The sequence below is a fragment of the Typopeltis vanoorti genome, chromosome 19, assembly GCF_054136105.1.
Source record: "Typopeltis vanoorti isolate ZY-2024b chromosome 19, IOZ_Tvanoo_1.0, whole genome shotgun sequence".
NCBI lineage: Eukaryota > Metazoa > Arthropoda > Arachnida > Uropygi > Thelyphonidae > Typopeltis > Typopeltis vanoorti.
The window spans coordinates 62984947-63012082 of NC_143567.1; the positions used below are offsets into that span (position 1 = coordinate 62984947).

Consider the following 27136-nt stretch of genomic DNA (forward strand, 5'->3'; position numbering starts at 1 on the left):
AGCAATCGATAATTTGCAATGTTCCGTTTCCTCTCTTCAACCAATACTTACTGTAGGGTTGAGGAAACCCCACAGCAAGTATGGCGAGCAGCTCATTGGCGAGAGTGCGCGCGAGCTTTAAGAAAACGCCGGCTAGTGGCGGCACGCACAGTGTGGGACGCGAACATAGCAAAGTGCAGTTCTGTGCCTCTCGGTGTGCGGCGATGTCGCCTTGCGTGGTCATTCTAGGCACCCTTCCGAGGGTTGTACCGCAGACACGTGGAAGACAGCATCTTGAACAACGCGCGCGAGATGGCGGTTAGGGAACCGACCACCCCCAGTGCGACTGCGTCAGTTTGGTGGTTTTGATTTTTCCGTTTGTGTTTCATGTACGTGATTGGGGTAATATTTTCTGAAAAACTAAGATGAGAGGGCCACACTTCTTTCTTGCTGACCCATTCATAATTCTGACACTCCGCTGTGATCCTACAGGTGAGAAGAGGATGCTCCAAGCAAGAGAAGAACAAAAGATGGAAATGTATCCGATTCATCACTGAAAAAATCTATTTAACTTTGACTTATTTCATTTTCCGCAACATCCCCCTCATCCGTTTACGTACGCAACTGAGGATATGGGTGAGAACTCCGCTAGAGAAGCGGTCGACGGGATTCCGACACCAAGTTCAAGCCACGGAGATTTTCTGAGGCCTTCAAGAGAGAACGAATCTCAACCCCAAACTCGACCTCTTAGCGGACCATCCGGGCAATTTTCCTTCGATGACAACCTATTGAACAGAGAAAAGGATGCACTGCAGTTATCCGATAACACCGACACCCCTGAACTCGAGAGGAGATGCGTGAGAACGGCTCCCCCAAGCCCATCAAGAAGACATGATCATCAATCTCTTAGGCCCTCTCTTCAAAAATATGCCGATCCAAAGGTTTCTACCATTAGACAACATTACTATCCCGAAGGAGGATGGGGATGGTTGATCTGCACCTGCGGATTTATAGTGCATATGATGACCACAGGGTTACAGCTGTCGTATGGCGTATTGTACGTGGAAGTCCTCAGGGAGTTTGGTAAAGAATATACAATAGAAGCGAGTAAGTGAAATATGCTGCTGTTATATATTGTTATATGCCACTATAAGTTGTACATGGTTTTGTACTTTAAACTGATTTTTTTGTTTTAGTGAATTTCTACGAAAACTATTTCTAACTCTTATGTGCTAACATCTATGTAATGTCTGTCTCTTATCGTTCAAATACTTATCAAAAATGGCAGTGGACATAGTTTACGATGCCGTATAAACCCATTGGTGTGCATTGTAACTTAATGATACAATTAATGGCTGTCTGCGTACTTGTATTAGAACTACAAGCGAAGCTACTACACATCAACTATTAAGTAGCTCCACTGAACCATATGGTCTAATGGTAAGCCATCGATCTGTCTATACAAAAGCTTCAGAGCTGTATCGCTGAAAACTGAAAATTATGACCAAAGCAGCATTGATGGAAAACAACCGAAATATATCTTGATGAAAGAAAGTATTTACTATTATTATGTAGTAGTTTTTTTAGTTTACTAGGGTTTATAGATAAACTAGAATTACTTTATAGATTTACAGAGCTGTTTAAATTCTATTTACACGTATAATTATTTATTAACATAGCTGCACACTGAGCATAATAGATCCTGTATTCTAGTTATTAAGCGATAAGTGGTGAAGTAAAGTTATTTCCTGCATGTTTATCTGCAAAGCTTCTTAATTTTAAAGAAGACTTTCTGTCTTTGTATAGCTGGCAAGCCAGGCTGATGTATTTATTGCCACATGTAAGGGGTAGTTAGAAAGGAACTCTTGATAAGAATATCAGGAATGCTCAGAAACAAGAGCGGATCAATAGTTTCCTGAGGTGCCATTTGAATGCGCTCTTTAAGAAACATAAATGAAAGTGTTCAAGAAAACAAACGATTTTCTGTCTCTGAGTTTAAAAAAGAACCTTTGTTTTAAAGAAAATGATTAGGTAGAGTTTTTAAATATATACAAACTGAATCGAGACTTTCACACATTTTTCAGTTTTAATGGTTCCCGATGTGGACGAAATGAACTGATTTTCTTTTACTTACATTTTGAACTATAAGTTATTCGCCCTACAGAAAGTACAAACGTCTTCGAAAAGTGAATATATTTTCCACTAAAAAAGAAGAAACAAAACTGTGTCGATCTCTTGAATAAATAACGTCTCTAAACCACAATAAGAACGTAACGTCTGAAAGTAATTCGAATATATCCTTTAGAATATTAAATCAAAGACTAATATGCTACTTATGTATAACAAATGCTTATATTCATCCTCACTTCATCTCACTAGAACTCCTCGACTCTGGTCGTTGACTGATAAGAGCAGTCAAGGAAGCTAAACTCGGCATCCAGCGCTCGCTAGACTAATTTCATTATTACCTAATCAATAACCAAATGGATGATACTACTCACTCTCGCTTAGCTTCGAGAAATACTAGAAAATATTTGGCTTTTGTTTAATACAATTGCTAGTGAGGAAACCGATTGACACCTGTTCATCTCAATTAGTCTGGTAACAGTACATGATTTGCGAATTAAATTGTAAAATTAACCGGAATTATTCGTAAAATTTTCAGAACATTTAGGCGTTGAAAACAAGTCAATCTGTGTTCTGATAATGAGTAAATGTTTGCACGAGAACACTGCATAAAGATGCCTTCGGAACATCGTAAAGCACATTGTAAGCAAATCATGTATTTGCTTACAAACTCCGTAAATAAACGTAGGACGTTATCAAAATGTAGCTGTAGTTTGCAAAAGTGTTTGCATATGTTTTTTTTTTTATTTCTTGAGTTTTATTATTCTTCACGAATGATGGCACGACGTTGATGCAATGACTTATTCGAGTTATTTGTTTTTAATTTATGAGCAAGAAAATTAATTCCTTATAACAGCAGAACTTTTTTTTTTTTTAAAATTAAAGTAAAGAAAAAACGAACCGAAATTTAATGAAAGCACACTGACAGGGTAAAAATTCCCAGACAGTCATTAGGATATCCGCTTCTGCAATAGCACCATTTAAGCAGCCTTTTAAAAGACTCGATAACTCCTTTGCGAACTATCAAGGTCCATTCTCTCAAATCAAAGACCTATTGTTGTAAATAAAGAATGGTACGACGGCATCGTATTGAAAACGACATTCGCCGTATGTACTGACCATTTCTCATATGACTTTCTATTTCTTTTGTTCGCTTAATGCCTCTTCAGTTTTAAATGAGACTCGAGAGATGATCTGTTGAAGAAAGTAAATAACGATGCGATTTCCTATTTTTTTGTTAACGGTCGTTGCCTTTTATATGATCATAGATGCCATCTTGTTTCGAGGAAGTGTTTGATGTGTTCCTTCCTTTTGTATTGACGCGATTTTTCCTCTACATGATGATCTAAACGTCCTAATACTCCTTGAATGATTCCTCTTTTAACTCAGTAACGCTGGTCAGTGTTTATCCTATGACATGAGCGGTGACTTTGAAGTGGGGGGAAGGGAGGGTTGTTATCCTAGGTCTGACTGGAATTCGTTTTGGCCTGAATGCCATCATGTTTGAGTGATGCACTAAAATGAAGCGTTTTGTTATCAAACAGCTCCCAGACATGTCTGCATTTATTCACAAACAATTACACAAATTGACAGAATGTGGAAACCAATTTAGCACACGGTTTGAATGTTAATAGGATTCTTAAAGTGTTTTTCTACAATTGTCTTAACAGTTTTATAGAGTTAAGAACTGTGCACTATCATGGGTATTTGCCTGCTTCGGGTGAAATCACGTGATTTCAATTCTCTTCGTTACTCGAATGTCTTCTGTTCTCATACTTCTTATCGCTTGTCTTGATTTATGAAATAATGCAAAGTCTCAGTCCAAGGTTAATTATCTTTGCACTGATCGTGCAAAGTTAAGAGCCCAAATGGAGTCTTTCGAAGGAATTTTTCTTTCTTTATCTATGAAAGTATTTCTTTGATAGTTTGAGCAAGATGACAACACGAATGTTATTCTTCATAGTTTAAAAATGAAATTACATTATTTTATTCTGAAATATATATGTAACTTATATTTATATTTAAAATAGGATAAAATAATTTAGTAATTTTAAAATGTTTCTTTAATTTCTAGAAATCTATTATACACCTTTAATCGTTTTACATCAAAGCATTACAAATAACCGTCAAATTTGAGTGTTAATTTTACATAAAAGTTACCTTTCACCAAATAAAAAAAATGGTAAATAAAATATTGAGATATTGGGATCGATAAACTAAAGCCGATTGCGTTAAATTTAAAGATGAGTTAAACAGAACTTATTTCAACTACTATAAGTGGGCGCAAAATTTGTTGGAGGTCATCTTGATTTTAGTTTCATTCGGACCATTTTTAATACAAAATGTGTCAAAACGATTCTAAATGAAACAAAATTGTGTTATAATAAGTAGATTATCCAAAGCACATTTTCTAACAGCTGCATGATCATTGATGATGTTACTATGGAAAAATGTGTTTGCAAAGCATACCTTTTATGGTAATGTACGATCGTTTTCATACCTGTTATGGTATAATATATATTCCAGACAAGTTGTTGCATTGCAAAATATCGCAGAGAAATATGAATTAGTGTTATTATACTGCATACTATATTTACTAACTAAAATTCTCAAGTTTTATACAATTACTTTTTTTTTGCATCAACCCTCGCTAAATGTAGCACGGATTAAAAATAACTTTTTATTGATTTATGCAACTTCTTAAATCTAAGGTGAGCATTGCGGGATTTAATCTGATTGGCTGTTTGTTGTTTTGCGTCATTATATACCGAAACAAGTAAAGATGTTTTATTTCAAAATATTATTATTATGTTTCTTCCTATCAAAATGTGCAAATTCTTCCTATACTTTAGGAAGAATTTGCACATTTTCGTTTAAAGTTTGCTTATTTTATGGTATATGGGAAAAATATATCGAAGATACTAACTTAAGTTAAATCTTAGATATAGAACACCAAGTATATAAACAAATTACCTTTTGAAAAACTAGCAAAATGAGCCCATTACGAAAAAAGATCCCTCGAATTAAGTTTCCCGGGATTCTAGAAAAATTGCAAAGGCAAATTCTTTTATTATCAATAAACACATACCGAATAGATGGTGATATTAATGTCCATAAAAAGTGAATATTGATATCACCATCTTTTCGGTATGTTTGCTTTTAGGTTATCGTACTTTTTTTTAAGAGATGGAAGGGCTCTAAACTAGCAATGCTTATTAATGTAACTGATCTAATTATCTTCAAATCTTCTCCAGCTATATTCACTTATATTATCTATTTCCGTCGATTAAAAGAATAGAATAAGAAAATTATATGTGTAAGGAAGGGGTATTGAATATTATTATTATTATTATTATTATTTACTTTAACCGGTAAATGAACTGGTGAAATTAATTGCTTACGGTCTGCTGTGATAGAAACGAATTTTCTAGTTACTTTTAGTAAAATCCAAATCATCTTTTAAGTTTCGTTGACGAAGAGTAGCGCCTATAAATTACATTCACTCTTCAATTAACAACTGACTTTCTGACTAAACTGACTTTATCCAAAGTCGCCAGTGTTTCCAACTTCGACATTCCTAGGTTAGTGCTTTATAATGACAATGTGCGTTATGGTCCACACCTCATCAGAAGCAAGAACCTTACAAGAATCTTTTCGTATATCAAACGTTTAGCACCCAACAGCATTTCTTTCATTTTAATTGGTCGAATATTACTAGTTTTGAAAAATGTACCTTAAAACAGGAAGAGTAATGGGAGGTCTCTTTCATTACATCTCATCTTCCTCTTAATGTGTTAGGCTCAATGGCCTGTCACGACCACCAAACAACACCACTTTATAGGGAGGTTAATCATATCCGCTTTGTCGGATATGATGGTTTATTTTCTATCTGGTTTGCCCGTTGACTGCCTGTTTTAATCTGAAAAACCCAAGGTTCTGGGAGGAAGACCCTGCATCTTGTATGAAATCAGCTAATTTGCCTTTAGGTAAATAAATAAAAAGTTCATCTAAACTTTTCCCATGTATCCTGTACTGGATTTCAACCCGTATTTCCAGTTTATGACTAAGTTACGAAAGTCTGTCTTCTTTTATTTTGATTATACCTTTTTTGTTTCAGTTATTCTCTCTCTTCAGCTTCAGTAGTGCTCTCTATTGCTTTCATGATTTTATAATTTATATTTATGATGTTTTCTAGCAACAGTAGGTGCTTGATTCCTTTGTAAAATTATAGCATTTTAGATCAGTGACCGTGTACTTGTATTAAATTTTTGTGGAGGAGTTCTGAATTATGAATTGTTTCTGTTCAAGAAATAAAAAAAATAGGAACTCCACTTTTAAGTTTGGAAACATTTCGCACGGGGCACAATGAATTTTGACTCGATAAATGGACTCTGCCTTCCTATACTTCTTATTTTATAGCTATTTTGTAAGAAATTTTATTTAAAAGAAAACTTATTTTGGAAGATCACTATATTTAGATGATTTTGTCAAAGCAATGTACGTTCATTGCTATTTTGGAATTCAGGAATTGGTAAATGTGTGCGCATATTCATGGTAATTGTGTGGTGAGAGAGAGGGAGAGAGAGAGAGAGAGGGAATATGAATGGTAAATGACAGCGAAGCTCCTGATGTCCTGCCTTATTTTGGCCGAGCTGTTATAGTTTTTATGCGTTATCACTAACAAGAATTAAGTCATCATAAACTCCTCCCTGTTTTTGAATTCTACCTATCACTTATCTTCCCTTTCCCTGGGACCTCCAATATTCCTCTTGCTGGTGCTGACGTTTAGGTGGAGTTCAGGTAGCAATCGATCTTCATCCTGTCGAGAATTTTCTGTTTTTCTTCCTTCATTAATTACTATTCAATGGCTCTAATGCAGTGCTGAAAATATGGAGGCTTTAATATGTTTAATTACATATACCTCTACCAAACGTACATCACTTTATTCCAGTTTGGTTTTACTTATCTGTATGATAGTCTCTCTTTTTCCTTTTCATAATTCTGATTTCCCAACCTAAAGAGGTGCATTTATAACAATAACTTTCAAAAAGTTGGGATGAATTACTTAATTAGGATGAATACATGACATTTCTTCGGAAATATTATTCCGATATAATACTTACAAGATATAGCGAGATACAATATCTACAGCGAGGTTGAGAATTCGGAAGGTCATTTCTTAAAATACATACCAGAATCAGTCTAAAATTTAAAACTTTTTTTTAAAATTCCCGTTTAGTTGAAACGGATTGTTCGGAAAGACATGAAGACTTAAACCTGAAGGAATTCACTATGATATAAATAGAATAGTCTTAAAATAAAGGATTGCATGTGCATTGTATTTATTTTGTGCACTTATTGTTTTTCCATTAGTGCTTTATATCGCCTTTGTACGACTTTCCACCATCACTTATCCTACTTGGATATTATCCCTCTTCAACTCATTCCAAAAAAAGGAAGACAAATTATTACCAACAAATTACTTCACTATTACTTAATTCCCTCTTAAGGTAATAGATAAATTCATAATATACGTAGACATTTTGATCATAAGAGATGCAGCTTACGTCGTTCACCTTTGAAGAAATATCTTGGGAAAAATTAAACTGAAAAGGTTGCTCTTGATATCCCTTAAAGCATATGATCAGATTTGGCAAGAAAAATTTTAATGTGACTCCTATCTACGTTGAAACTGATTCGAAAAATAATAAATAAACTTTGTACAACTTCCATCTCATAGAAGTGATTTTAAATCAGTGACATTCGAAAAAAGATCTTGAGAAGAAACGTATCAATATGAACGAAACCCAGTTTCTTCTCTCTCATTACTTGTTCATATGAACTATTTATGAATCGCCTTCATACTTTGTTGATCATCTTTCAAGGTTCTTAGTTCTTGAGTACCATTTAAACCCTACATATTGTATGTTTATAAATTTGGCTTAATAATGTGTTCTGATAATACCATGGTAATTTCATGATCCACGAAACACTGGAAACCTTTAGCAGTTTAGTTATGTATGTGGACAAAGAATTAAATGAACTAGGAACTTGTTCTTGAGAATGGTACTTTTTTAAGCTACTTCAGGGCTCCGGTGAGCAGAGTCGTGGTTGGTTCACACTGGGAATGAAACGATCTACCTCAAAAAAACATCTAGAAACATACTGATTCAAACCAAGCCTAAAATACTAATTGATCGCTGATGCTCTCTGAAAAGGCTGACTGTCTCATCTCGCTGTCGGAGCCTAGAGAATCTTAGCTTTAGGAAACGTAGTCAATCACAAACGATATCGTAAAGTGTTTCCACAACACGTGTGCTAGCGTGATAATGCGAGACTACTTTGGTAAAGATTTGGCTCATTGGCGCAACTAATCATGACTTCTGGATTCTAAATAATGGTAAAATTTATGGTAGCTTCCTTTACATCCTACAACACGTTCTTTGCCACAAACAATTATTGCAAAGATGTAGTTTGAAAGGAATAACATTGCGCGATCAGTATAGTTTCTGTATAGGATAAAATATCTCTGGACTAAACCGAATTCATAATAAGAACACACGGCTCAATTCCGCCCTCTGCGTTAGGTAAACTTGCTAACAGATTTAACTTGTTAATTAAATAACAGGATATTGCCCATAAACTTATTATTCACAATAGAAGGTAGGTTTCATTCTTCTTAAGAATGAAATCCTTAATATAATTCTATATCCAACTTTTATCATTATTTTTCAGGGTTTTTTTAATATGAAAATCGACTATTGACAAGTTGAAGTTATTTGCAGTTGTCCATGTTTTGTTCATTTCTGCATATCCATTTATTTAAGAAGTTTTCTTCATCTCTTCTTAATTCTGTTTATTTTATGAAATCACTGTGTGCATGAATATTTTTGATTTAAGTAAGCGTCATAAATCCTCAAGAAATCTGATCGACTGCCGTTTTAAGAGACAGGCATGTGGAGCCAAAATTCCATTTTGGCTCCACATGCCTGTTCAATTCTGGAAGGAAAAAATAAACGTAAATTACTGAAAGCTATTAAGCATAAATTAGTTCTGTTTTACTGAATTAATCAAATGATTTGCTTCTATTAGGGAAATTTTAAAGAAGTTTTAAGTACTGCTGTTCTTTTGCAAAATGACTTTCATATTATAATTTAAATAACAGTTTAAAGACTTAGTGTTGCCATTAACTTTTAAAGTATTTTATTCTCTAAATGTGTTTAAAAATAACTGATTTGGATTTTAATAAATATATTATACGAAATCATGACATTGCCCTTTTTTTGTATAGTTAGTATGTGCAAAGTTTCTAATATTTCTTTATACTCCCTCTCCCTCCCCAGTTCGGTAGTACTTTTGTAACGGTTTACCAACAATGCTGAAATTTGATGCAACCATTAACTCGAATAACAGTCATTGATTATAATAAAATTATTTTTTGGCCTGCTAGTTCCATTCTAATGTTTTGGCATCGTCTGCTTTCTTTAGTATTCATTCTGTTTAGTTTAATAATGACTGCTTGTAAGATCATTTGATTAAATAATAAACTACTAGACTTGCAAACCGTGCTTTGATTCTTGTTGCATATATTTTGCTAGCGCAAATCCACAATTACGATTTTAAAATTTATATAAATATGAAAATCACTAGTGTTTTTATTTCTACATTTCGTTTCTTTTTTATATTTCCTTGTTTGAATACTGGTAACTTTCTTTCATTATCCACGCTTCAATGATAAAAATAGTTTTTCTTATGTGCTTGTATTTGTTTAAAATGTTAACATATCTCTCTGTGTAAGAAAATTACATTTTTGTTTGACTAAGACAGATGTGAGGTTATATTATACTTCCGTTTTCATGACAATAGTTCTGATCACGTGTATTAGCTGAAAGAGCATATTATATATCTCGTCAGTACGAAATAGCCAAAATATCAGCGCTATTCGCGCTCTAGTTTGGTTACAAAAATTACAGTTGCGATTTTGGAGACGTTTCGAAATTATGGAGGAAAGCCTGTAACTAAATCCTGGACAGGAAAATTTCTGTTTCGATAAAAACCAATTCCAAGCCACATTTACGTCTCTGAATCTCCTGCTTTTTGTCCTTATGCTGTAGTTAATATGAACATTTCTTTTCATATTATTATTGCTGTTTTAATGGGTGTGGGACAAAGGAAACAAAATAATACCATGCTAAATGTAATTAAACTATGCTCCGCCTCTTTCCTGCTTAATTACTTAATACTGACCGCCTTTGGGGGTGTTGCCAACCACTGAAATTTCTTATTTAAACACTGCCGCAGTCATCAATCACAGATGTAAGGACGCGTTCTAATTTTGGAACCCTTTTCTTATTAGTTAATGTCGGCAAGGTGTAGGAATCACTAAAAGGAACAAGTCTCATGCATTTCCTCTTCCTAAAATGTCAGCTATTATAAAAATAGGCTGAAAACCATTTGTTCTTTTAATGTGGCAGGGTCTTCTTTGAGTAAACAGATTTATTATCCGATACTAAAAACAGTATATGTATTCTGATTTCTATGCAGTTATGCAAGAAAGAAAAGTTACAAGGAATAAAATTTACATTTCGTGTCATTTACATACACTTAAGGAGAATTAACTTCATAAGGGGTTGTGCGATTTTGCGCTGTACTCGATTTTTTTCTTTTTTCCATTAGGAGTTCTGTCATATTGGCATGATGTTGATTACTTCTCAGAAACATCAAAAAATCAATGAAAATTCGTTTCTACTGAGAAAGCTAACTGTATAAATCTTAACCTTTAAACGTTTCAAGTTCCTCCGAATAACAAATGACTTTAGCAATTAAGGTAACCTTTGCTGCTCATAGGAATATGAGTAATATTTCTAGTATTTCCAGACGATCTCGTTCGTAGTCTTTTGGAAGAGCATCTAAAATTATTGCAGCATACAAAGCTTACCTAAGAAGAACTTGCTCATTGTTGTTGTTGTTGTTTGAATTACGGCAAAAACAACTACCGCTTCTGACAGGTGTATTATTCCTCCTAATTGCTTGTATTCTCTGCTGGTTTGCCCGTTAAAAAAAAAAAAAAAAAAAAAAAAAAAACTCCAGCTGACGGGAACAAAATCCCCGCCACCCCATCTCCATATGAGACCGACTAACTTTCTTTCAGTTAAAATCCTTATAGTTCTTCGCGTCCTACATGGAATTCGAATCCGCGTCTTTTCAACCGAAGAGCATCATCATTAGCAACTGAGGTACCGAGGGTCCATTTGCTGCTTGAATCAACAATAAAGAATGAATGGCATGTAACGCTCAATAAATTAGTTTTTCCCTTTAAGGATACTAGAAATATCGTAAAATCGTAAAAATTTGGTCTATATATATAATATATGAATATTAGTTATGAATGTATTTGGTGGCTTAGCTAGTCATATGCGGAAAGGGAAGAATTTTTCATATTTATGACCAAAAATTATAAAATACGCAGCTTGGTTAGAAATAACGATGGAATATTCTGCATAAATTCTAGACTGTCAAAATGTTTACAGACTAATATCTACGATATGAAATATGCTTTTCGAGGTTTGATGTTCTCCAAAATAATTAAAACATCTCAATGCTCATAATATCCTTTCACATTATAATGGTAATAGGATAAAGAACTACTTATTAGACTTAAAAAACAGCGTTGATGACTTTCTGCTATATTTCAACAGAAATCGTGGTATGTGCGTTGGAAATATTAGTTTTTATAGCAATATTCCTTGTATTTGCATTACAAGGAATAGTTTTTCTGTCTTAAAGCTCTGGCCCGAACTTAAAATCAGCAAAAATATGAATCTGCTAGTCTATGCATTTTTATGGTTATTTAGTTTTATTAATTTCTTTCATTTTTTTACCATCAGTTTTTATTATTCAACACATCAACTCATTAAATATATATATATATATTGGAATCCCTGCTCTAATGATTAAACCGAAACTTTTTCCACTTCAGGCCAATAAGTGGGGTAATACACTGAACACTAGGAGACTAAATTCATCTACCATCTAAAGGTATTCATAAAACATGCATGCTTACATTGAGATTCGAATTATAGTCTGTTGATTACAGAGCCGCTAACCACTTAGCAAACCAGGCCGTCATCTTCTTAACATCTTAGTTTCCCTCTTGTGTCCATTATAATGAATCGCTGGAATTAGTGAAATAATATCCCATTATTTAAATGTGCATTTGCTTAAACTGAATTTAGAATTATTTAAATTTTCGATGAATTAAAACTTAAATAGAGAAAGCTGGAAATCACTTTCTTGTTGTTATTTGAAGCTGTTTTATTGTCTGATGTCATCCGTAGTTCTCTTTATAAAGTGTGCGTAACTGTTACCTTGCAAATGGTTACTAATAATTCAGTCTCCAGTTACACCGAGAACTCAGAGGGGTGACAAATATCCACGATTGTAACATATCGCTTCGTCTATCTTTCAATGGTGCACTTTCATCTGTCAAAATATTTCCATTTAGCTGTGGCCAGGAAAAAAAAGAAAAAGAAAAAAACTTCTATTACCAATGTTTGCAGTACGAAGGGGAAGCTTAGCTGGTAGTACAAGCTATTGCGTGAAAGGAATAATAAGGTAGGACCATGTAAACAGAAATGTCATCCACTTTATGATAACAACGAAATGACAAGTAATAGATCATAATGAAAGATCGCCCTTACTTCCCATCATCTTCTCTGTAGGTCTTCTGTGCGTTAGAAAAACATAGATTTTTACTTGTGTATAGATTATGTACCTCTGTCTTTTCGGTGTATGTGAGTGTGCTTTACAGAGTCTTATCTTGTCTCGTAAATCTACAGTTAGTGAAGGGAAAAAATAACCATCAGAAGAAAGCCGACACATGTATCGTCTCCATCGAGTTTAATACTTATTTATTTTTCGGTCTGGGAAAACTAGCTGAGCTACTCGTATTACATTCCTGTCTCCTCCTCAGCTCTGTATTTCGCGAACCACCCTCAAACGTTTTTGCTTGTATGAAAAATAATAGTAATGATGTCTGTTTTGCATTTGAAAATCTTATTTGATTATTGGAAATTACTTTCTTAAAAGACGTAAGGAACTGAACGAATGTCTCTTATTCGTATTTGTATAGTAAAAATTAGGAATCTCAGAACCATCATTAGGACTTGTATAACAGACAGAATTTACATAACACAATCAAAAATGGTACAGGAATACCAGCAAACATTGTTAGACGAACTTAAATCATATTTCTGTTATATAAAATTATTTCATATAAAATTATTATTAATGGTAAAATAATCAGTTATTGAATAGAGTGAATTAAATATTTTATTTATATAAAACATTTAATCGACTCTACTGCATAAATGATTATAGGAGTGGAGTGGATTAAATTAACCGAATTATCTCTCTTTTTTTTTTTTCAATATTATGATTATTATTTTTTTTTTTGTGATTCTCGCTGACGAAAGGTTGTAAGCCTATAATACATTAATAGCATGATGGGCTGAGTTTTCCATTTTTTTAATTAATTATTATTATTTTTTGGTATTTTTTATTTATTTTTTACATATTTCGAAACCCTGCTCTAGAGATCAAACGTGGAACTTTTTCAAGCCACTTCAGACCTCCAATAAGCAGGGTGGTGGTCTCGCATCAGGCGATGAATTTCATCTGTCACCTAAAGACAATCACAAACGTCCACGCTCACTACTGTATTGGAACCCGCTACCTGTTGGTTAGAGAACGGATACGCTAACCACTCGGCAAACCAGTCGGGCAATTATGATTATAAAATTGCTGAGAATACATCTCCTGCGAGGTAGAATTACCACTTAAATAAGGTAGACGATATTTCTTCTCAAAACGCGTATTCGTGAAAGGTAATAATTTTTAGTTGAAATTGCATTCTTGATTATAATTTTGAAACTACATGAAGCGAGAGTGCAAAGAGAATACAAAAACAATTGTATTGTATTGTTTTATGTGGAGCGCCCTCTCACGATAAGTTCTAGAACTCCAGGGAAGCATCATGTAAAAATAATAATATAATTGCCGTCTTTGAAGATATACACGATCAATAGATTCATTACCACATGCAAACGCTTTGATGACACATAGATTCTGATGAAATAATAGTTAAATAGTTAATAAAACAGTTCAAATTATGATTATTAATTTTTAAAATAATGTATTGTAAAATTTAATTTTATTAATGTCACATTTAATTTTTTTTTAAATAACAAATGCTTAATTGTGTATATTAGTCTTTATTTCTTTGGATATATTTTGGGAATGAATTTATTTTAATTATTTCTTTTAACTTTTAACGAAGATGTTATTTTGTTTGAAAGTTTGAAATAACCAAAAGCATGTTTTGATCTTTCTGATTGGCGGAAATGGGTGAAATTCAAATTCTAGTTATTGAGCTATCAAAGTTTTATGATTGGTCAGTAACTTTATCCTCCGATTCTCCGGATATCAAATAAAACTGTGGAATGCCATGAATTTTTTAATGCGACTTTTAAAACTAAGAAACCGTGCAGTATCCATTTCGACATTGCACTTCTTGGCGTCTATCTAAGGATACCAGATAAGTCAAATAGCAGAGAAGAAATCTCTCTCTCTCTCTCTCTTGCTTTTTCTTTCCAAGAATAGCAAGCCTTCCTTGGATAATTAACTTTTTCCCGCTTGCAGTGAAAAACTCCCGTTATCTCCAAGCCTAACTGAATCTCATGTTTATTCCTGTTTTCAACAGTTTTGAACAGCGTCCGTTGTCATACTAACGGAAACGCACTGTTACGCCTCCTTTCTGTCTATCTGATAATCTTCTATTAATATACATGCTTGCGCTCTCCAACTGTGTGGCTTTATTTTTCCATTTAATGGTGGTTTTTACGCCTTTTTCATCCAAAGTGTGTATCATAAAGAAGTTTATGGTGGACTTCAATGATGCAAGGCAGACGCTATTGAGAATCAACAAACGCTGTTTACTACAAACACACGGAAGAAAATATGCACAGCACTTCAATTTATTGAACTAATTCCGCATTCAGGTTTCAGATCTGAACTTAAAAACAGTTTCTCTTACGTACTGTTTCTTGATCAAAACTAATGGATGGATGCGTTTAATACTGCGATAAATGTCAAAATCGCGTGAATGATCTTTATCAACAGCGGTGTTTTCTGGTATTAAAATGTTATTCAAGAAAGCAACAGAGTATTTTATGAAGTGAATAGTTGTTTATTATTTCATTGAACCATTAATCCAGTGTCGTTTGGTATTATGCTAAGTTTAATTCTCCTCGAGTTAAAAGTGGAGCAGCAGTCAGTCACAAACTAGGCTTAATCTTCTTTCAACCTGATTTGAAGTTGAACTGAGTTCGATTAACTTATCTTTATTCATCACAGCTACTTTTGTCCTATGTAATAAGTTTATGCAGTCAGTTTATCTTAAAACAAACAATAATATGCAATTCATAACAAATGTGAGTAATCTGGTCTTTAGTATCAGACCGACTGGTACTGATGTACCATATTTTTAATCCATAGTAGGTAGGATCGCTTGTAAAAAATAAGTAAATAGTATATTTGTTCTGAAACAAATATTATATTTTGAAAACGTGCGCATATATTGTATTGTCATGTATAACGTATCTGCATGGACATTTCAAAAGACGTTTTAGCTTTACTGCTAATGTGTTTGCAGAAACGTTCTGAAAGAAGATGGGTTGGTCATAAGAGTTACTTCACCCATCTAGCGAATGATAGGTGACCACCTATCATTCGCTATAATCGTGATAGTCGGGAGGATGTAGAGGTTTCTGGAGGATGATACCTGGTTAATTATTAGCACCAACAAGGTCTAATTTTTTATGTAGTTCAACTTAGACAAGGTCTATGTTTTTATGTCGATGTTACCGACAAAATATTGACAAGCTATGGCTCATTTAACATAGATTGGTTAAGGATTAAACGGAGAATCCAGTTCTAGTGACTAAACATGGTACTTTCTAACCCGCCTGATGGCACCAGAAAAAAAAAAAAAAAAAAAAGAAAGAAAAAAAAAAATGCTGGCGTCACACTAGGAGACTCACATTTTCTATCTTCAGAATTTCCTAAACATCCATGGACAATGGAATCCACAACCCGAAACACTTTCCACTCGGACAACCAAATTGACAATTTCAGTGCATTTGCTTTTCTTCAAGTAGACATCCATTCACTTGTACCTGATTTCTTCCAGCACTAAACGAAGAATATTTTAGTTCTTATCTTAAGTCGTTTTGTGTTCGTGCATGCCTGCACACATATCTTTTGGAAAAAAAAGGAAGAATTTAACTTTTATTCTTCTTCAGCTATCGTCCGATATAAATTTCTTTTCTATAAATGAAAGACAACATATACGGAATAATATGTTAACAAGAATATAGACCAAAATGAAAGCATCATCGTGTCTTCCAAAAAACGAATTAAAGTGGTGGAACACACACGTGTCGGGAAAAGAATATTCAAGAATTTACGGATCTTAAAAAAATCTTTCATCCAATTGTAACATCCAATTTCATCAAATTTAAAGAAACAAAGGAAAGTAATCTGGAAAGACAGCAACTTGATGGCAGCAGTCTCTGTAAAAGAAAATTTGACTTGCATTATTAGACAACTGTTGTTAATTCTTGTGGCTGAAGAATTAAATGGCCAACAGGTTCTAACCAGGAAGATCTCCAACCTAGAAAGAATTTTCTGTCTAGGTTCCAGAAATTTATTAATCTAGAACTACCCAAACTTCACTTCCGCCTTCTTCATTTTTTATAAATAAGTAATTAAAAGAAAAAGCAAGTAGGAAACAAAGAAGGTATATCCGATGAAAGTCATTTAATAATTTCCGTCTTCGGACCAAAATTGTTTATAATTAAATAACTTAACCCTTAGCCTACTCAGGGTATTAAATGTACTGTATGGTTTACAATCTTTATTGCCTGGTTGGCTGAATGGATAGCATTTCCGCTCTCCAATCAAAAAAGCCATGGATTCGGATCCCACGATAAGCATTGGTGTTTATGAATGCCTTTAAGAAGGAGATGTTTAACATTCCACAGTTTAACACTATCACCTAGTAAAAATGGTTTGAAAAATTTCCATATTTGTTCTCTACACCAATGTTTCTGGATTATTAACCCATATCTCACCCACTGTACTAATATGCTATAATTTTACTTCTCATAGGTGACATTCACAGAAAAATGACAGGGGCCGATATAAGAAAAAAAACTGGAGATGTACATTAAAAGATCCATAGATTCCTATTAGACCGATTTGTTGAGTTAGATGTTCAAGTAATTATGACTATAAGTCCTTAAAAGGGCGTGTCTTCTGTGGCCAGTTTGTCTATATTGCCGTAGTCAAAACGAGATTCTCGGGGAAAGAGAGAGAGAGAGAGAGAGAGAGAGAGAGAAAGCGAAAACAAAAGCATGTAATCTCCGTAGGAGATTAGATCAGTCACCTTAATTTAAAAAAGCCTTTAAATATAAATATTGTAATCTCTAAATTTTACATTAATCCTTAAAAACACTAAAAGGTGAATAATTTTCATTGGGTTTAGGTTCATTCCGTAACAGGATACCAACGCTTCGTATATCTGGATATGATCTCAAAAGTTTTGTATTTTCTCTTCATATAATCGTTCTCCAACCGACAGGCTGCGGATTTGAATCCTGTCGTGGGCATGGATATCTGTAACTGTCTTTAGGTGTATGATGAATCTCAGTGTGTGTTGTGAGACCACCGCTCCTATTATTTTGGAGGCTGAAGTAGCTTGAAAACGTTTCCTGTTTGTTCTATAGAGAAGGGTTTCCAAACCAAGTAAAATGAATAAAAAAATACAAAGAAATTATAAATTAAAAAAAAAAATCCTTAGAGCCCCCTCACGCCTAATGAACTATATAAAGTTCCTGCAAGATTCTGCATTAAAAAAATCGTGCATATAAAATAGTCATAGCTTTATTTGTTTTCCCTCTTTTAGAAGTGGAGATTTATGTTGCACTTTCAGCGAAGGAACATATTATTCTGCAGATTTTATAGATATGTTGATCGAGTTGCTGTATTTTTAAAAAAAAATATTCCCAGATTAGGTAATTTCTGGTAATCTCATAAAAGGAATAACTGATGAAATAAATGACATTTTTGTTGATTTTTACCGTCTTGGTATATGGAACAGAATTAAACTCCGATGTTACCAAATAGTAAACCACATGGATTCCAGCTCCTTATTCTTAATGTTTGGTGTTCTTCTCTTCTGCATTGTATTATGTAGAAACGTCAACAGTCCGTAAGGTTGTCTTGCATAGAAGAAAACCATTATTCACAGCTGAGGGCTGTCAGCTGTCTTATAGTGCAGCTCCACCTGCACGATCTTTTAAAGCATCAGACAGAAAAAGAGAGGGGGAAATAATAAGATTGATCTATTGAAGCCTTTAGCCTGTCAGCAGGCGGACAGATGCCCACGGCTTCTTGAACAGTGCTTTAGATTACCCTTGTACAAAATATTGGCTGATGGTTAATAATTCATCTTTATCTTCCACAAAATCTAGTGTATGGAAGCCTGACAGGACCCTGTGTTTATTCAATTAAAACAGCAGTTTGTAATTTTATCACATTCGACAAAATGCAAGGGATGCATTGAACTTTCATCAATCTTTGGCATGAATGGTATTGTTTGTACTACTTTTCACCTAATTTAAAACCCCGAATGATTAAAGGAAAAATCAACTACTATGACTTCTGCAATGAAGCTCAGATTGTATTTTTGTTTATGAGATAATGGATTCACCTGTGAACTGTATTGAAAATCAATCACCAGACTGGTATTGAAATCATTTTCTTTTAGTGGAGTTTTTCCAGTAATTAGTATTATGATGGTGGTTTTAATTACTCAGGATGAGAGAATTATCTATCTATCTATCTATCTATCTATATATATATATATAGTTTTGTTTGTTTGTTGTATTCTTTACTTTAAAAGTTTGATGTGGCGTCATTATACTTTTATATTGATACAAATGGAATTTATTTTATCTTGAATAAAATAAATTAATAATATTAATTCAAATTTTTATAGAGATATTTACTAAGATTCTAAAAATATAAATTTCAGTTCTTGCCAAAGCAGTACTTTTATGTCTGCTTCCTTTAACAAGTGGAATGATGAAATTCACCATTAGTTACCTTATCCAGTCAATTGTTTTATGAGTTATTCCTTTTTCTCAGAGAGTGTTGCTTGGCCACGTATGATGATATTCCAACAAAAATGTCACATCTAGCAGATTAGATTTTTCAGAAAATATTACGATGGAAAAATGGACTGAAATTGAAAAAAAAAACCCTTTAAACTTAAAGTATCACAGAAATTCCTATTAACATCTATTTATTTAGAAGTTACTGAATCTACTCCTTCCCCTCATACATCAGGAAATAGTATTTTCTTCAAATGGATGGATGATCAACTTTTTATGCTGATATTGAAAAAATTTCAACCATAATCGATAACAAGTTCACTTGTATATAAACGATATTGCCACTCACTTGTATTTAAAGATATCACTTAGTTAAATATATTAGTGGTTGTTCTTTCTGGAATCTGCTGATGGTACATGAAAGTGGTGTTTAACTTATTCAGGCATAGGGACTTGAGTTCAGGTGAAAACAGCAGGAGTGAATAGTTTTCTTGTATATAACAACTGGAAAAAAAAGAAGAATGTCCGAAGAAAACTGGCCATTGCCAAAAAAATATAGAAAAGAATAACAATTGTAAACATATTATACATTAAAGTCCATTTCCCTATTCTAGAGACCAAACATAGTACTTTTTTTTTCAAGCCACTTCAAGCTTTCATTAAACAGAATGATGGTGTCACACCAGGTAATGAAATTCGACTACCCGCTAACGACATTCACAAGAAAATATCCATGCCTACAGTATGATTCAGACTCATACACCGGATATGCTAATCCACTTATCCAATCAGGATATCCGAATTATTGAAATATTTGCGACGTTTTTTTTTTTTTTGTTAATCTCTGATTCCAGTGATGTATCACTGGAATCAGAGATTAAGGAATCGAGAAAAAGCGTTCAATTTTCATACCAGAAAAAGGTGTTCATGAAAATGTATGAAGACGGAAGAAATATGAGCTAAAATAGAAGTAACAATTCGATAATGGGCCGATGCGCGTTTAATTCTTCTCTCTCTCTCTCTCTCTCTCTCTCTCTCTCTCTCTCTGTGTGTGTGTGTGTGTGTGTGTGTGTGTGTGTGTGTGTGTGTGTGTGTGTGTGTGTGTGTGTGTGTGTGTGTGTGTGTGTGTGTGTGTGTGTGTTGGAAACTCATGGATATATAGAATGTGCCATAAAAATATATATTACACAGTTCAACTCTCCAGACGTCACATACACAACACTACTGATACATGGACGTGTCTAACAATGCACTGACTCGCATGTATTCCACAGATATGACTATGTAAAACGACTTGCTTATTTTAATTATTCAGATATCGTGGAACTGTGGCACTTTTGAGAGCTCATATATTATTCGACCAGCCAAAAGCTCCTACCAGCTGGATATCATTCCAAAATATATCATTTATAATGTTTATCACCAAATAATTTAGTGATTTTGGTTTGTTGGTATAAATTCGTTACGAAAAAGAATATTTCAAACATTGTTTCCATGCTATTTATATATTCAACTATTTTAAAGTTTTATTCAGCAACCCAAATTTTATCTGGCTCACATCACCAAGTTGGAATCCCCCCATCCCCTCTTTGGCTCCCTATGTTCTGCTCATTATTTTTTATTTGCACCGTTTATTTTAAACAGCTTCCGGATTATCTATGTATTAGCATATCGACATGCTAACCATGCTACAGGTTACCAACCTTTAATAGTGGGGAATATTATTAAAAATATATGAAGATCACTTTAAATGATAAGCACTGTCTTGTTAATTCTCAACAGGCTTCTCACTTGATAAATTTGTAATGATACATAACAAATAAAATTTCAGTTTCTTCTCATTCAGATAATACCATCATTCCTAATTTCTTATAAAATGATATATGGAAAGGGAGAAATTCCTATTATTAGCCGCTATAGCAAAGCTAGTTCTCCAACCTTGCTACTAGACTACTCTACCAGAATGATTTTCTTTTCTTTCCATTTTTCTAGTTAACCTGTCTTTCCGATACTACGAGACATTGTTACATTCATTCAATACATAAAAAGTATTTCCTCTCTATAAAAAATGCACTATTTTTTGTTTAAACAAATATGATTTTGAATACCAGTTGTTCTTCCTTCTCCCACGGCAATAGTATGTTATCATTGGATCAAGAAGAAAGAAAGAAAGTAGTTTGAAAATCTTAATGTTATTTCTAGAAAACGGGATAACTACAAACTAAAAAGTACTCTTTTCCTGTTTAAAAACATCCGTTTTTTTTGATATTCTGCCGATTTCCGTGATATTTTTATTTCTTTTTTCCCTTTCAGTTACGTACTTCCATCACTAGTAGTTAAAATAATTAAAGGATATTGATGCCTTTCGTGGTCCTTACCCACTAATAGCAATGGCAAAGCATGTACACCAAGACGAGTTTTGACTGCCGATGCGAAATCATTCTACTTAATGAAGCCATACAAAAAATGACTTATCTAAATCCGTTGTAATGTAGTAAATGATAACTCTGGCACCGATTTCAAATTAACATCATTATGTGATACCTTAAATTACCGGAATAAAACTCAAGATTTGTAGCTGCCACTCTACGCAGAGCGAAGGACTGTCACACTTAAAGATTGCAACATCCGGTTTATGTTTCAAAAGATTGAAAACTTCCTGACACGCCATAGTATCATTAGACGACTCAGCTGTACCGTGTAATGAGGTTAACGACTATACACATAACGCTCTTCCCGCCCAGGAAACCCGGGTCGGCCCCTTACCAAATGCCTCCACCCGGGAGGGCTCCGTAGCAGTTTGGTATATGTTGTTGCCATAAATTATCCTTTCCTTGCTACACCTCAGCGATTAAGTTCACCGCATGCCGGTCTGTAGGACGCCGCTTATCCCCTTACACTCAGGCGCGCCGAAAAACATTTATGTACTGTCTTCGGGGATGACGATCTCAGATTTGATCAAGTTTCTCTTTAGTCTGGCTCGTAGACCTACAGATAGGAAGTGAAAAATGGAAGCTCCAGCCCGGATCTATCCATCACCCCGAAATATCAACAAGAAGTGAACCACGATCTCACTTCAGAAAACTGAAGGGCGCACATGACTTTAATCCGTCTTTTCTGTTGTCTAACAACATTGTGACTGGTTTTGGACCTCGTGAGTAATTCAAGGAACTGCTCTCGAAGTACATTCTCCATGCGCACAGAATGTTTCACGAGATATTGTTCCATATGCATGCAAATGCATATTTTATGTATATCGAAGGATAAATGAGGTTCCTCTGTTTGGTAAGCAACTTGCAAATCACGATTGAGTATCAATAGGTAGTTTCGGGTATAATTCCAGAAAATCGTGAAATAAGTTGTCGTTTAAGAGATCATTCCGTGTGCTTCTAATGATTGGTTAGTTTTGTTGAATAGGCTAAAGGTCTTCGACATTGTTCGGTCTTTGGTGAAGAAGATGATAAATGGGATGATAGCGAATTTGATTTAAAAAAAAGTGGACGAGTTGTGAAATCTTAGTTTGTATGTCGATAGTAGTTCCAGAGAGCTTTGTAATGACCACAGCTGAGATAAAATCAACAAGGATAAATGAAGAATGAATTTAGTATTAGGAAAGAAGTTTCGGATTAAAACATATTAACGTTACTGCGTTCATATTCTATCGTTTAATTTTCCATTTCTGTTCTCTCTCTTGATTTCTCTGTACCTCTATATAATAAACTATTTTAGTTACTTTTTATTTGATCGACTAAGACGGATGTGACATCATGTTTTCAGAAACAATAGATTCTGCTTGAATAGCAGAGGTCAGTATATGTTTCTATAATAACCACAAATCCTTAATAAATAAATGATGTCACTTCTTTAGGAATTAATAGGTAATATTTTAGCACGCCAACGCGCTAAATATCACCTAGTCATAACTGATTGATTGTTAACAAAATCTTTTATTGCGTTTGATCTCTAGAGCGGACGTTCTGGACCATAGGTTTACAACCCTTTATCCTAGCTATTAGGAAATTCAAATATTCCTGTACGCCATATTTCTATAATAAGAAAAATAAATAGCTTATATCATTCCCCTTATTATATCAGCCGGTAACAATTTTTGGTATCTTCTCCCACATCGTATTCGATTGGCTTATCTAGAACTAACATCCCTGGCGATTTTGTATTCCCACAAATCATAATTGTTTAATAGAAATTAAAGGCCCTATATTTTGCTATTAGTACTATTACTTTTACTCCACTGCAGTTTCACATCGATTTTTAAATATATTCTAAATTTCGTGAACGAACTGTGACAACCTGGAACTTATAACTCAATTGAGAATCTCTGAGAAGAGTCCAGAAAATAAAATTATCATCAGTTTTCTTAAGTTACTAGATAATTAGAATAGTATTAACCATTCTATCCAACTTAAAAATGTCTCCCGATGTGTGACTCCTTAGAAACTGTGTGAATATTATTATCATTATAATAATATCCGAATTGTCACTGTCTCCATCATTAGATATACATATCGCAACCCTTTAGACCAGGGGTCGCCAAACTTCTTTGACCGTCGATCCCCTTCAAGAGTTTCTTGACTTTTTATCGACCCCCTCTATTTTACTATTACGTAATTATAATAGGACCAACAGAAAAGACGCTTATGTGAGTTTTTAGATTGTTTATTTTATAGTTACAGTATTTATTGTATGTATAACATAGTATATATTATTATATTACTATTACTACTACTATCACTACTACTACTACTACTACTACTATTACTATTACTCTCACTACTACTACTCATTACTACTACTATTACTCTCACTAGTAATATCATTGGTATTACTAGTGATATTAATAAACTAATGGTATTAATATCACTGGTATTACTACCAGCGCTGCTCAACTCTTCAACATAGAGAAGTTTAGTTCGTGAATAAATAACGATTCAATTATAATATGTATGCTGATGAATTTTAGGACATTAACGCTCACTTGTATGTCGATGCGCAAAAATGAGACTGGGATCGAATACGTGTAAGTATAAGTAAATAAGAACCGCGCACGTGTTGCAATCTCGCTCCCACCGAGCCGGCCGGGCAGAAACCACACATCCGTTTATTGGTAAATACGTCATTTTGGCCTACTTGATTGGCCTCAGTAACTATTTTCATGACCTTGCTCCATCTTACAGGTCCTATTCATGTCACTGTTCCCACGATTCACTCTTAATTGCGTTGTCATTCAGGATGGAGGTAATCCAAGTTAACCGAATTAAATATTACCTGTACAATGATGTCTTATATTTTTCTATCGACCACTGAGCCCGAATAAACCCCCTAACAATGTTATATCGATCCCTGGGAGTCGAAATCGACCACTTTGGCGACCACTGCTTTAGACGGTTGCATGGATCACATGCAAGCATTAACTGTGCATACAAAATATTAAAGGCATTTAAGCCTATCGAGGAACTGTTGACACTGCAGACCACGTTAGTTGAGCAACCAACAATAGAGCACATGATTACGTCGAACACACGTAAATACATCCAGCTAAATAAAAGTCAGGCATTTTGAGAAGTATTACAAGGGCTTTATCGATGTTCATTTTTAAAGTAATTGATTCTTTTAATAAGAGTAATATATATATATATATATATATATATATATATATATATATATATATATATATATATATATATATATATATATATATATATATATATATATATATATATATATATATATATATATATATATACAGTAGCACCGTTAATTAATATTAAAAAAAAATAAAACCTCCTTTACAAGGATGGCTGACGTGAGATCTAGAGATTAACAAAATCTTGAATACCGATATGAACTTAAGTCTGTTCCGCTTTATTCTGAGTGAAATTCAGATGTGTATCATTTCCTGCTAATCAAACTAAAATGTTTACGTGATGCAGAACGTTTCCTTCAAACAAAATACACGCTTTCTACATCTAAGCGATTTGTAATTAGTCTTTCTTCAGATTATAACTTGGCTACGATCATGATAGTTCACAAGGGTGAATGAACTTCACTTCTGTGTCTTTAGCAGCTACTGGAGATCATTCATTTCCGTCCAGACAGAGCTGGACGGATATGCTACTGGTAGACAACCCATCTGAAGGTATTTGACTACAGCGAAGGATCGCTTCGTTTCCGTGTCCTACTTTTTAAGTTTACAGTTATCTCCGCAAATATTTCATTTACAACATTGACTGTGTCGAGATTGTCGGAAATTTCGTACTTGTTCTTTTTCAGACGAGAGGTGATAATCGTAATTTAGTTGTAAAGATGCGAGTAACGCTAGCATTTTCAGTTGCAACTAAATTACGATTTAGTTGCAACTGAATCGCATGAATTGGAGTCATGGCATTCCTATATATATAAAAATTTTGTGTGATAATTTCAATTTTTATATATTTATATAAAATAATAATGTCACTTATATTTGTTTAAAAATTTTAATTTAATATCTTAAATAATTTAATTATTCTTAATAAAAAAAGTTATATATAGTAGACTCCTTTAAATATTTCATATCACAATATTACAATTAAATTATGACAGATCTGTAAATAACATATAATATTATATTTTATAACATTTGACAGATAATTTTATTTACAAATATTTAAAATTTTTAAATATTTATAAAATAATTTTAAATTTTAAATAAAATAATATATAATAAATAATAATAATATTATATTATATTATTTAAAAATAATATAATAAATAATAATAATATTATATTATTTAAAAATAATACATATAACAAATCTGTCATAATTAGTTGTTATGATATTAGCTATGCTTAAGGTATAATGAGATGTAATAGGAAATAAATATTTTACGAAAAGAAATACTAATTTTCTTTAGTAGTATTTCTTGTAGAATACTAAAATGTAATTTATGAATATTTTTCACGAAATTCTCAAAGTTCTAAGACGTTCGTAAAAAAAAAAAAAAAAAAGACAAGCCATTAGATTTTTAAGAAATTTATTCAAACGAATGATAACTAGATTCGTCAGTAGCTTTGCATCTCGGGAGTGATTTATAAATCTCATGATCGGCTATTTAGTAATGGGAGGGTGGGGAAGGAATTCTAGTCGCGAAATAAATCATCGAAAATGATGCATGCTGTTCTGTTGATGGCATCGCTTAATCTCTGCAAATTTGGATGACATTTTTGTGAAATGCTCGCTTTCTCAGGTAGAAGATTATTTCAGAATATTTGCAATGATTTAAGTCCCTGTCACGTCAACTGTTTCCATTCCCCATTCCTAATAGCTTTTTAATGGAATGTCTAGTGCATGTTTAAACTTGTTGGCATGAATTATCATTCAACATTATTAACTCCGCCTCTGGGTTTGGAACTTCCGTGTATCCATTAGTGTGTGATTTTATTATTATTATTATTAATAACTGTAAATTATTACAACAATGGGTGCTAGTTTACTTCGCAATTTTCAAATAAAATTTTGAACTCACTAATTTAAACATATAATGAGAACAATGAAATAATTTCTAGCGTTGTCAAACCGGATGTTTTATATTTTCTGATGAATAACGTTGTACAAGAAGCATCTAAAGTGATCGTCGATATAATGTTGCAAACTATTTACACAAAGACTGTGGCTGTGACGCATAAAAATATCTAGGGGAAAAAAATGTAAAAATTTGCGAATTATTAGAAAGACTTAAATTTAAAAACTTCAACAATCTGTGCAGATTTTTATTTATATCAATTAAGCAATAATAGTTTT

The 27136-nt window shown here is 33.4% G+C and overlaps 1 protein-coding gene across 1 annotated transcript in view; it reads left to right on the forward strand.

Annotated features, from left to right (window-relative positions):
* Positions 1-292: 292 nt before the first annotated feature.
* Positions 293-27136, forward strand: part of LOC150096176 (monocarboxylate transporter 10-like) — an 80014-nt gene continuing 53170 nt past the window's right edge. Inside the window, exon 1 of the mRNA XM_090409238.1 lies at positions 293-1086. Within this exon, the coding sequence (XP_090265364.1) occupies positions 612-1086 (475 nt within the window). The 5' untranslated portion in view covers positions 293-611. The remainder of the gene's footprint in view (positions 1087-27136) is intronic.